Genomic DNA, 13,518 nt, shown 5'->3' on the forward strand with positions numbered 1-13,518 from the left:
GGTATGAGGCCCATTAAAAGAATGACAGCTGAGTCGAATGTGCACTTAACTCTTGTGCTTGAGTCCATCACAGGCACGGCAGTTTCTCGAAATTACACACCCCTTCTCCTCTTTTCTATTTTTTTTTCTTTTTTGATCGACTGTGCTTGTCTTTGTGCCTGCCCATCTCTCCTTGAAAACTAACTAACCGAAGCAGCGAGCAAGAAGTGCAGAAAGCGGGCGGGATCTGGTGTTTCCATGACACGTTAGCAACACATTTAGGCAGAATTAGCATACCGTAAATTCCGGACTATAAACTGCTACGTTTTTCCCAAACTCTCAACCCTGCGGCTTATTCAGTGATGCGGCCAATTTATGTAATTTTTCTAACAGCCGCCAGCGGCGCTCGAGTACAAAAGGTAAGATTTAGACCGGTGGAATATATGCGCCGAGGAAGACTGCAACTTCTTAGCTTGTGCACAAATTAAATTAGCGTAGACATATCCTCACCATGTAAATTGCAATAAGAAAGGCACATGACGCAGCTTTCAAGCTAAATGCAATGGAGCAGTCCGATAAAGAAGGAAACAGAGCTATGCACGTAAACTTCACTTTGCGAGCGTGTTGCTAGCATGTTTTTGAATAAGGGAGCGTGGGACGACGTTTTTATGACAAAGTCTCTTTCCCATACTGGGGAAGACGACTTTGATGACGTCAGTTATAAGGAGGAAGATGAGGACGGTTTACCGTGGTTTCTACAAGTACGGTATGTTTTTTTTAACAGACCCGTTTACTGTATTGCGAGCGTGTTCCTAGTAGCGTTTTGCTACCCGTCACAGGCACGGTTTGGGATGAAAGTTATAATATTATAATTAAAGCTTTGAAAACTGTCTTTGCACCGGTATATTTTTGTAATGTATTTATTTGAGACACTTATTCTGATATGTTTTGCGAAATAAAAAGAGAGCAAACGCGGGCTGACGGGAAGTGGGGTAAAGGTGAGTGAGACCTGTTGTCGCGGCGGACAATAGTGGATATATATTTTTCCCACCCTTACCTTTGGAAATATAGACTTTTTTTCCTTGGATTAGTTTCAACGGGTACCCGGACTCTGCAGGTCTGCATCAAACGTTAAGTACCGGTATCATTTTCTGTTCATTTTGCCGGCTGTAGTTTTTGGACTGTGTACTTTATATTCAGTTAAAATCGCGGGACTCAAAGTTAATTGGGCTAATTTTGTGATTGTGTTACATGTTTTAACGTGGGCGCATGCAGCTTATATACAGGTGCGGCTTGTGTAAGTACAAACTCGGTTTTCCTCTTAAAATGTGGTGGGTGCGGCTTATAATCAGGTGCGCTCTATAGTCCGGAATTTACGGTAATTTAGATCGAGATGTGAGCCACCGTGATAAATATTATGTTGGACTTTCTGTATACCCTTCTTTTGATTTTTATTTCGATTTAATGCTGTCCCGTGATCTTGTGATATTCCCTTATCTGATAGTGACAGTAATGAATCTTGAACACTGATGAAGAAACACAATTCAAAGGGAAATTGGGTTTGATGGTTTTCCAATGACTTAAATAAGGAAAGGATGATCTCAAGCGGAACAAATGCTTGACTGATAGTTCCGGTGGTCAATGAGAATATAAAAAGAAAAAAAAAAGATTAAAGACATTTGCAGAGAGAAAAGGTTGTTTGTCTTTCTATGCTCAGAAACTGACTAGTGTTCAGTCTAAGGTGCAGTGTGGCTGTATTCCCTGTAGTCAAGTCAAGTCATTTTTATTTGTATAGCCCTTAATCACAAAGAGTCTCAAAGGGCTGAAGTGGGTCCTGGTTTCAAGATGGATGGAAGTGTGAAAGTGTGAATGGTCATTTGTCAACACTGTATGTTCTAAAGTCATTCCGGTAAGTTTCACCTGTGACCCTTGTGGCGACAAGCACTACATACAGCAAAAGGATGGATGGACACGGTCACCTGTTCTATGCCGATGCGTTTTATAAAGAAAAGGCCCAGAAATAATTTTCTTAGGGTAGGGCGAACAACTCTATCATCATATATATATTCTTTCACGTCACTGGAACACAATGCAGAAGAAATGGAAGAAGTACAATTAATTGAAAATTAATCATGGAGTAATATGTTAAAAGTATATGCCATACCCCTAAAGTTCATCATCATTCTGTCATGAACCGGAACAGGATCAGGACCCAAATGGGTGACGTTTCTCACAAAAGCCTTTTATTTTACGGGAAATGGGGAGTCATGCACGTTAGGCAGCGGTCTGGCGTGGAATGACAGGAAGCCAGAGGCCGACAAGATCGATACCAATTGCCCGAGCAGATATCGGACAGATAGGGTCGATACCAGACATGACGGGACAGATAGGGTTGATATCAAAACAGGATATCGAAAATGAACGGGACAAACTAGATGGGAACGAAACTCGAAACATAATAAACAATGGGACAGACAGGATTGATATCAAAACAGAATATTGAAATTAAAAAGGACAAACCAGACGGGAACAAAACTGGAAACCGATATTAAACAGGACAAATAAACGGGAACAATACCGGACAGGAAATACCAACAGGAAACAGGACCGAGTCAAAACCCACGTCTTGCAGGGCAGAGGTTTGTTGATGGAAGGAAGAGTGAGAGCACTGACCTTAAATAGATGGAAAGCCAATCTGTCAACGAGCCGCAGCTGACGCCACATGGGCGGGGCCAATTGGGCGCCATGGCAACCGTGACAACCAATGCTGAATATGGAATTTGTTTGCAATCAATGCACAATTAGAATGATACAAAGATCAAATTATGCTGCTGCAAAATGTCAGTAACTACTATATTAGAAATTATTAAGTTAAATTTACTAACACTATTTTCTCACTGTTGTCTTTTCAATCACATGAATCCAAATTAATGCCGTATTTGTTTGCTGCAGCTTGAACCAAAGAACATTCTGCTGCTTTGTTTTTCAGTTTGTTTAGACTAATCTAAATGGGATTAGCAGAGCCGGTAGTGGAGCCTAAAAAAATAGCAATAATAGCAAATGTGTTGTCAGTGGAGCTGCAGAAAACTTTCTCAATGTAACATTGAATTAATCAGCGTTAGGCGCGCAAACATGCACGCCTTCTCTTCCACTGAAAGTGTGTTTTATCTTATCAGAGAGCCAGCCAGGGAAAACGACAACACAGACGTATGAGGTAATGTAGGCAATCTAGAGTAAACACAGGTAGGCGGCAGAGGCACCATCAGGATTATTAACTCAGGCGGCTGTCACTGTTTTTGACTGTTGACTTTCAATGTCCTCCTGGAAGCTTTCAGTATAGGAAATTGCATCTTTGTACTTACGGTCTAGGAAATGGTATTTGTCATTCCCCCAGTCTTACATGGCAGCTCGGAGGGATTTTTTGGGCCAGATTTAGCTGTGGCTACTTTCTGATCACCGTCCTGCTGTTCTTCAATGCTACGATCGCTCAGATTAACTGAGCTCAGTTGTTTTGCGCAGGGATATAGTGTCACTTTATTATCAGGCCTTTTGGATTGTCTCTGTCTTTTCGTGTTGAAGGTTTTTAAAGCATGTATCCATCTGTCTATCTATCTATTTACCTTGGTCATATCCCTCAAGAGGGGTGACCGACAGCAAGACAAACACATACAGAAAAACAAAGAAAATAAAAAAAGGAAAAAATAGCAAAAAACACACACAAACAATTTTGGACCATGGCCAACCCAAATGCCCAAACACCCAAACGAGTGAAACACCTCGGCACCTAAGTTGGTCATGCTTTCGTCCCTCCACACACAAGGACACAAGAAAGCGGCCATGTCACTCGGGTCAGGGTGACACAACACACTCTTTTGTTCAACAGCAGGGCCCGACAGCTTTCACTGGTTTACCCCTGCCGCATCATACAGATGCCCTGCCCATCCCTTAGAACGCGTCCAAACATCCCACTATCCTTTCACAACACCTCTCCACTCATTCCTATCACCAACAAGAGCTTGAGCTTCCATTATATTTAGACAACTTTCCTGCAGTGCACTCATAACACCATCCATCCACGTCAATCGCGGCCTTCCTCTTGTTCTCCTTCCATTGACTTCTGCTCTGTAGATCCTCTTCAACATTCGCTCCTCATCCATTCTCTCCATGTGTCCAAACCACCCGAGTACTCTCTTATCAACACACTTGTTCAGTTCCACTACTACTCCAGTTCTGTCTCTCACCATTTCATTTCTCAATCTATCCAATCTTGTCACTCCTAACATACTCCTCAAAAACGTAATCTCAAAAACATTTAATTTCCTTCTCAAATCTGCGTTCAGGCTCCAAATCTCTGCAACATACAACACAGTCGGCACAATCACACTTCAGATATATTTTGTTGTCATTCTAGTACACGTGTATACAGAACGAAATGTTGATACATCTGACACGCACAGTTTCCTTGAATGTACAGATATAAATAAAATGTTGTATTGAGTTGGACTATTGAAGTACTAATAATATACTAAATAATTATGGCTATGTATAGTATTATACAATAGTGCAAAGAGTGCAAGAGTAGCAGCCAACCAGATGTGCAAAATGTGCGAAACAGACAAACAGATTTACAGATCAACAGCAGTGTAGACTTACTATGTGTGTGATTGACCATTTAACAGTCTAATGGCCAAGGGGACAAAACTATTGCAGAACCTGGTGGTCCTGCACCGCACACTGCAGTACCTCTTCCCAGAGGCTAGCAGAGTGAACAGTCCATGATGGGGGTGAGAGGGGTCCCTAATGATGTTCTTGGCTCGGGATAGGCAGCGCTTCTGGCCAATGTCCTGAATGGAGGGGAGAGAAGTCCCGATGAATTTCTCTGCTGTCCTCATCACCCTCCTCACACTGCCCCAGTCCGAGGCACTGCAGCCTCCACACCACACAGAGATACAGCTGGTAAACACAACTACTAATGTTTGGGGGTTATTACTTGTTAACAACAAACCACAAAGTCGGGTCAAATTATCGCAGGTCATGGTTTGGGTCACACTTCACCCATATTGGATTTATTGGTTCAACTGTTTTGTTTTTTGTTTTTTTTTGGTGGAAGCATTGTCCATTTACTCTTCGGTTATATTGCATTGACTTTACTACTGGCAATGAATTATTGAATTGGAACTTCCACGAATCTCTTACGATCACTAAACTAAGGAAATTGTCTCTCAATAATACAATGGTGCAATGACACCCCCGTGCCTCCGTCTCACTATTAGCTCTTCTTTTTTCAAGTCTGGCCTTTTTACTATGTTGTATTTATGGCTGCCATAAGAACACAAAAGCCATTTTTTTTCTTATTGATTGTGCACATTTTATATTTGGATGCACGGGACGGACCATCACATGCGGCAGCCGAGAACCAGGAGTGGACGTTTTATGCAGCTCCCCTGATAAATCCTGTATAAGGGATTGCTTTTCAGCAGGTCTCCACACGATACAAAATCATTTCAGGCAAACGCAAATGCCCGGGCACACCTTCAAAGTTTGCTGATTTAATTATCCCATCCATTCATTTGATGTTTAAAGTCTCCACGTGATAATACCGTGAATTATTATGCCGCGAAAGGTCGTCTGCAGTTTGCCTCCCTGAATGGCTGTGTTTTTTCTTTCTGAATTAGAGACTGGCCTCATTCAAAGCGTATTGTCTGGCAATGTGAGGTTTTTTCAATTAATTGGAAGAGGAAAAGAGATAGGGCTTATTTTCAGGTTAGGTGCTGTTTTTTCCTGTTAACTCGGGATACCGGTGATGGATGACGGAGGGCAGAATTGAGGTTAGCTTTGGCCCAGGAGATTCTCAGGATTATAATTTGACTTGTATTGCCTGACCTAATACATTTTCACTAGGTTAAGCATTCAGCCTAATTTCCCCAACCCCCAAATAATAAACTGTAATCACCATTTGTCTCCACCCACCATGCGCACTAGAGGCCGACTGATTATCAGGATGGCCAATTATCGGCACCGATATTTGGGTACTTGACAGGTATCGGTAATGGCATTTTTATTCATTCGACAGACTGATGATTAAGTCTAAGATGCAGCCCAGACAGTCTTTCTCCCTTGCTCCTAATGCTCCCCTTCTTCCTCCTATCTCCTCGCAACCTACCTTCTGTTTAGGTAAGCAAACGGGGGTGGAGTTACTGAAGCAGGAAAAATAATGTTGGAGCAGCAGCCACCTCGTCCTGTGATAGAAAAGTAGATTTGTGATTTAGAGATAGCGTCAAAGGTGTAGTTTTTTTGTTTCATGGAAGTACGTTCAGTTTGAAATGAATATATCAGCTCTACTCATAACAGTTTGTCAATCAAGCATGTTTCAATGATTGATCAAGATCATAAAAAGCATGCTAAAGTGGAAGTTATTAGCTTTTTTCATAACATTAGCTCGTCAATCTAGCTCTTTTCAATTTGAAATTTCAATAAACTTTGCGTTTTAAGTTAATTGAAGTCATAATGGTTGCCATTTTTGTTTTTGTTTATTTATTGTAAAAATAAAAAAATAAACAGGGAGCTCTGTAATTTTTTATGCCAGTTGCTGCTTAAGCCTAACTTTATTTCCTCCACTGTTAGTTTTTGGTTTAAGTGAAAGATTAGTCATGTTAGTTGTGTTAAAATTTCAATGTATTCATTGTACAGAGAAGCCACGTAAACTCCTCTTTCCACGATGCTTTTAATGTACGTTTACGTTTTGTAGCGTCATCAATTTTGTTAGCTTCTTTTGAATCTTTCTTCTGGGGCTGAGGTTTTGGCTTGATTCCTAAACACTTATCGATATTTCTCGTGTTCTCTGTGCGTCTACTTTGGAAAATGATATGCAAATGCATATCTTGAAAAATTTGTCGGCCACCCGGGCGGAGACGTTTTGTAAGTTGTACGCCCGAAGTAAAAGATTCACGCCCCGGGCGTCCGAGCGTTATTTCAGACACTGGTGCTAACTATCCCAACGTGGAAAACGGGCTTATTTAAAATCTGGTGTCAAAAAGCACATTAATGCTTATGATGAAGTCAACATATGGCAATGTACCTAATGAAACTGGTTTAAATGGACAGAAACTCGCCATGACTCAGATCCAATGGCATTAATAATCCCCTGCTGGTTTTGACTCAGCCGGGCTACGTCCTCCCCCTGGATGTTAACCGACACCAGGAAACACACTAGTTCCGATCCCTTATTAATATTGTCAGCTGCATTTAATTTCATCACTTGCAATTGTCGGTTGCGTCGAGGAAAGTGTATCTGTGTCGACAGCTGAGACAGCTCGGTGACCCGCACTGAAAGAAACCATCATATCTATAATATGCCTGTGCTGGGTATTAGCCAATCACATTTGCTCCTACTCGTGGCCAATGATGTGTTGGCAATTTGTTGCTGGTAATATTTTTACTCATGTACTGTAAGAAGGCAATCTAAACAGCATCACTCATGAGAAGGCAATTTCACAATTTAGAGTGGTTTATGGTTTACCACTAAGGGGCGTGTCTGGCGTCACGGTACAACTAATAGATGATGTTGCCCGCACATTGAGCAGCGATGCGATAGAAATTAACCCAAACCAACTCAACTGTTCTGAAGTGTGCTGATAATCAAACTCTGCTTTTCATGCAATTTAACATTTTAATAGCCTTTGCGTTTATTAACTACTTTGCAGATTTGAGAGCCACACCACACAAACACATAAAAAAATAAATAAATGAATAACAGGAAGTTTCCAGGATTGAGGCGTAAGTGAGAGCCCGGCAGCTGGCGACCGCTGCAGCAGCAAGAAGCCTTGGCAATACAGGGATATCCAGGCTTGCCAATATTAATTCTGGCAAAATCAAATCATAAAATCTGCTGGAAATGTAATATTGTGTTTTGTAGTCTCTTAAACTTTACGAAAATATATCACTTACAGGGACTGTTTATATCTTGTTCGTTGGTAGTTGTTTAACTTTAGAACTGAAAACAAATCTGTTGTCATGATTACTGATGTGACTCACCTGTGCCCGCTCATTTGGCGCCAACTTCTTCTGATTGGCTCCCTGTGAGTATTTGAACCCAGTCCTGTCTGTTCCCTGTTGTCAGTCCGTCTGCGAACCTCAGTGAATACTAGGCAAGCCTTTTTCGACCCTGACTCCCGCCTGTCCCGTTTTTTGTTCCCGTCTGTCTCCGGCTACGACCTGTTTTGCTCCAGACCACGTCTGGTCTCCCGTCCCGGCTTATGACCCTTTTTGTCCTCGACTACGTCTACTCTCCCGTTCTGGCTTACGACTCGTTTCCGACCCCGGCCACGCCTTGCTCTCCCAGTCCCGGCTACCGACAGGTTTTTCCGTCCCTGACACCGCCATCGCTCGCTACGGAAGATCCACTTCCGTGTTCGGATCACAATCTGAGTACGAGAGCGACTTGCTTGCCGCGCCAAGGGAACACCGGATCGTGGGGGCAGCCCTTCCTCTTTCCTTCAATAAAACTTGTGAGAAACGTAACGCAATTGGGTTCTGTTTCCATTCTGCTCCTAACATCTGTAGATTGAAGACTGTGTTGCTTCAAATTGTTGAGTTGCTCAAGCATGTTATTTTAGTTATATTCATTTTCATATTTTATAAAAAATCCGAGCATTTGAGGAGGAATTTGTATCTCTTCATGTTTGTTTTGATCACAGTGTAGCCCTTTTGTTTATCCACCGCAGATTGTATTGGAATCGTGACGTGCCGTGGGGCTATATTTATACATTATCCAAGCTGACCGAGTCATGACTGTTCGACAGTAATCCCCTTGGATTTCAATTTGTCACCAATTGTCATTTTCACATGACACAATGAAATGGTATTGCAGTGGGGATGCAATGATGAAACTCGTAATAGGTTTAGGAAGCGTGGAGCTGTATGTGCTCCGGCAGTGTGATCACTATGACTGTCCTGGAACAAGTTAAACCAGATTGTGATCCTGATTATACAAAGACATTGAAGATCCATCCATCCATCCATCTGATCACACTTTAGTCTCTCTGGTTAGACAGAAATGATTCTACTATGTGGGACAAAACCAAAATACGCAAGTAGGCAGGGTATGGACGTACACATTTTTTGCATGTGGGCCAAATTGAACCATTGAATTTTGAGGTACAGACGGGCTGAACTGTCAGGACCAGAACGGAAACAGGACTTAATTGTGTTACGTTTCTCACAAGTTTTATTAGAGGAAAAAGAAAGGGCTGCACACACGATCCGGTGTTCGCTGGACGCGGGAAGCAAGTCGTTCTTGTACTCTGATGGTGCTCCGAAAGGGGAAGTGGGACTTCCGTAGCGAGCGATGGCGGTGTCGGAGACAGAAAAAACGGGTTGGTAGCCGTGACTGGGAGAGCAAGACATGGTCGGGGTCGGAATCGAGTCGTAAGCCAGAATAGGAGAAAAGACGTAATCAGGGACAAAAGGAAGTCGAAAGCCGGGACGGGAGAGGAGACGTGGTCAGGATCAAAACAGGTCAAAGCCGGAAGCAAAAAACGGGACAAGTGGGGTCAGGGTCGAAAAAAGGCTTGCCTAGTGTTCACTGTGGTTCGCAGACGGACTGACAAAAGGGGACAGACAGGACTGGGTTCAAATTCTGATCGTTAGCCAATCAGAACCCGCGGCAGTTGCCCCCAAAGGAGTGGGCACAGCTGAGTCACATCAGTAATCATGACATGAACACCAGTACATGTTGACCAACGTTTCCATTTTAACTCAAACATAGTGAAAAAAAAAATCTAAAAAACAACCCGGAAAAACAAATGAGCCAACACAATTGGCCGAAAACAGAGCAAGGAGATTGACTTTGAACTGAGACACAGGTGGCGGAATATATGTGTTGTCCGGCTACTGAATAAGAGAAGCAGGAATGAAGAGGTTCAGGGATTCCAAAACTGCTTCAAAAAACCTGGTGCTTCAACAGCAACAGTTTCAGATTAGCTCATGGTATCGTTTTATATAATGTAAGGTAATTGCCAGCCCATGCTCGTTTCCCGTGTGTAGACTGTGTGTTAAATGTAAGTATTTATGCAGTGTCTGAAACTCATGACAGAAAGTTAGCGGACACCAGGGCAGACAACTCTGAAAAGTTGCCTGCCCAGCCATAAAGTTGCCTGCCCCATTTTTCACAACTTGAAACACAATAAGACGACTCATCGAAAAAAAAAAAAAAAAAAAAAATGTTGTTGCAAAGTATTAAGGATTGATAATCAGAATATATTACAGAACAACACTTTAAAATTAAGGTTATTATAAATATACTTAGAACATTCATTGCATGTAAATGACATCGCTGTTTTCCATCTGCCATCAGTATGTACCTGTATTTACTCCTCTTCATTCATGCAATGTTTGCATTGCGTCGTCTGCTGCAAGCCACGTGAACTGCTCTTTCCACGATGCTTTTAATGTACGTTTACGTTTTGTAGCGTCATTAGTTTAGTTAGCTTCTTTTGAATCTTTCTTCTGGGGCTGAGGATTTGGCTTGATTCCTAACCACTTATCCAATTTTCTTGTGTTTTCTGTGCGTCTACTTTGGGAAAAAGATATGCAAGTCCACGACCTTATAAGTTATTCGATTATTCCGATTGGCTGCCGAGTATGCAAATTGTCAAACGAACCGAAATTCCTAAACGAGCCGAAATTCTGAAATTTCCAAAACTAACAAAGATTTTGAAATCGTAATAAAACGTTTTATTTGTTTAAAAAAAAAAAAAAAAAAAGATTTTTTTTTTTCGTTTTTCTTGAAAAAGTTGTCGGCCACCCGAGCAAAGAGGTTGTGTCAGTTGTACGCCCGACGTAAAAGATGCACGCGTGCTGGCAGACGTTATTTCAGACACTGATTTATGTCACAAATATATTTTTACGCAAGGAAAGTCCTCCTTCCCTCCAGGAACACGTTTAAGACTCATTAACAGCTCAAAGCGAGAAAAACTGTTGCCATGGAGGATTCCTGATACATCTGAACGTGAGTGAAAAAGTACCTAAGCCATATTTTTGTCAGTACATACCCTTTGTAGATGAAGCCCAAGGTGATTTGTCTTGTAAACTTTGGTGACGAAAATGTTTGTGTCATAAAAGGGAGAAACGCTGCAAAGGTTGCATAGCAAAATAGGAGGATTACTCTAATAATCCTTTATATTGTCATAGAAGTTCCATTCATCCAACATCAAAGACTTTAGCATATTCTTTACTGAAGTCGCTTGTCATTTTGCTCACGTTTTTAGGCAAACTGCCTCAAAAAGTATCGCTGCTCTTGGTTTTTGAGTGTTGTTTTTAAAGAGAAACACATTTTATTTTACAATAATAGAATAGAATAGAATATACCTTTATTGTCATTGTTACAAAATGGGTTGAACATATTGTGACAATGAAATTGGGCGTGGCACTCCAGTTCAATGTTCCCTCTAAGCTGCGCGCGTGCGCAATCGCGCACTGCCCGCACATTCTCAGCGCACGAGAAAATCTAACCAGCGCAATGTTCCCTCTAAGCTGCGTGTGTGCGCAATCGCGCACTACCCGGAGCTTTTCCACGTACAAGAAAATCTAGCCAGCTCACAAAAATCAGGGCTCGAAATTGCTAATTAAGAAGCGAATTAAGTCAAAGTTACAGTGCATGAAGGTAAATATACACGGGTTTCCCTGACGCTGTGTTCTAAATGCGGTATTTTGATGTCAATGTCGAAGTAGAACAAAGTTGAGTAAAGTTTTTCGAGAACCGGCTTCTTCAGCTCGGCCCACTAAAAAGAACCGGCTCTTTTGGGTCCCAAACGGCTCTTCAGGTTGTTTTTGCTTCTTTAATCCCTACACGACCAAATATTATGTAAAATTGTGCACAAAATGACTTAAAGGAAGGGGGGGAAATGGAAGAAAAAAAAATCAAAAATGAAAAAGTAGTGAATAGCTGAGAAAAAAAGAAACAAAAGAGAAAAAAGAAGGAAAAATTCAGAAAAAGCCAGAAAAAAAGAAAAGAAACAAAGAAAAAAAGTAAATAGAGAACAAAAAGAAAAAATTAACAGCTAGGAAAAAAATAAACACAATGAGATTTGTTTAAAGGAATTAAAAAAGAATAGAAAAAAACAGGGAAAAAGAAGAAAAAGTTTGTGTTCAAATAATTTCCAATTATTCCAAGTCATTCTTGTTGCCAACATTGTACTTCCACTAAAAAAATGTGATTAGATACAGTTGTGTATCGTACAACCGACTAAATAAGCCCCCAAAAATGTTAGTATTATGCGACAAAAGAAACCAGGAAGGAAAAGAAATGGAAATATTGTGAAAGAATTGTTGTAAAAACAAATGACGTTTGTAGGCCGTACAACCTTTGCAATAATACATTAGTCAATTCATTCAAAAGTGAAAACATTTTTTGCCTTGCCGGAAACTCGGCAAAATGTAACGTGATGTCAAGTTTTGGACATGTTTGATAATGACTTAGTTGCCACACTTGGTATTGCTGTTGCTCGCTGTTGTTTTAAGCGTTGCTCACCAACTTAGTGTGAACGCGCAGACCCGTGGAAAATTAGAGGGAACATTGCTCCAGTTTCACATTTAACAGTGAGGATAAAAGAAAACAAAGAAGATAAAGGAACATAGAAGATAAGGTTAGAATTTACACAATATAAAGGAACAAAACTACGGCCTCAATTTCAGTTTTTAATCTGCACTATTAGGAATATCCTTGTCACTCAACATGAACATACTGTATGTGTTTCTTCTTGCCCACCATGACTAAAAAGCTGAAATCTGGCTGCAGTATAATTGAGCCATTCGAGGATGATTCCCCGACATCCAGAGTTCATTCAGTCTGAGATGTCCTACTGTAAAACTGCTGGAGGGAGGCAAAGAATATTTAAGTAATAAGTCATGAAAAGTTATACTTCACTGAGATTTCCGAGGAGCTGGAAGGCACGACTCTTCTGGAGGGAGTGCTGGCAAGCGCGGTCTTTTGCAAAATGACAGCATCAATAAAAAACAGAAATCCAGATGCCTCATAAGCGCCGTATTAATAGGATTTCATGCATGAATCAAAATCCTAATATGAAGTTACTTTACATGTCATGATTACGGATATGCTTCACCTGTGCCCGCTCCTCGGACTCTGATTGGCTCTCTGTCCCTTATACCCACTCCTATCTGTCCCCTGTTGTCAGTCCGTCTGCAAACCTCAGTTTACACTAGGCAAGCCTTTTTTTTCTCGACCCTGACTCCAACCTGTTTTGTGCTCCAGTCTGTCCCCCGGCTTCGACCCTTTTTATCCTGACCACGTCTACTCTCCCGTCCCGGCTTTCGACCTTTTTTTCCCCGACCATGTCTCCTCTCCTTTCCTGGCTTACGACTCGCTTACGACCCCGACCACGTTTTTGCTCTCCTGTCCCGGCTAGTGACCTGTTTATCTGTTCCCGCCACCGCCATCGCTCGCCACTGAAGTCCCACTTCCGCGTTCAGAGCGACCTGCTTCCCGCGCCAGGCGATCACCGGATCGTGGGGGCAACCCTT

At 41.7% G+C, this 13,518-nt stretch overlaps 1 protein-coding gene and 1 long non-coding RNA gene across 3 annotated transcripts in view; one reads left to right on the top strand and one right to left on the bottom strand.

The window, feature by feature from the left end:
- LOC148366696 (uncharacterized) overlaps window positions 1–6,219 on the bottom strand; it is a 41,679-nt gene extending 35,460 nt beyond the window's left edge. Inside the window, exon 1 of the long non-coding RNA XR_015850232.1 lies at window positions 6,143–6,219. This is a non-coding gene — a long non-coding RNA (uncharacterized LOC148366696). The remainder of the gene's footprint in view (window positions 1–6,142) is intronic.
- The window catches only part of cd276 (CD276 molecule), a 174,214-nt gene that overhangs the window by 53,815 nt on the left and 106,881 nt on the right, over window positions 1–13,518 (top strand). Inside the window, exon 5 of one of the 2 annotated variants that reach the window (XM_088333500.1) lies at window positions 10,892–10,987. The exons of the other annotated variant lie outside the window; for it this stretch is intronic. Within the exon in view, the coding sequence (XP_088189626.1) occupies window positions 10,892–10,987 (96 nt within the window). The remainder of the gene's footprint in view (window positions 1–10,891; window positions 10,988–13,518) is intronic. 2 annotated transcript variants of the gene reach the window in all.

This window comes from Urocampus carinirostris, chromosome 4, assembly GCF_059441175.1.
Source record: "Urocampus carinirostris isolate Australia breed hairy pipefish chromosome 4, RoL_Ucar_1.0, whole genome shotgun sequence".
NCBI lineage: Eukaryota > Metazoa > Chordata > Actinopteri > Syngnathiformes > Syngnathidae > Urocampus > Urocampus carinirostris.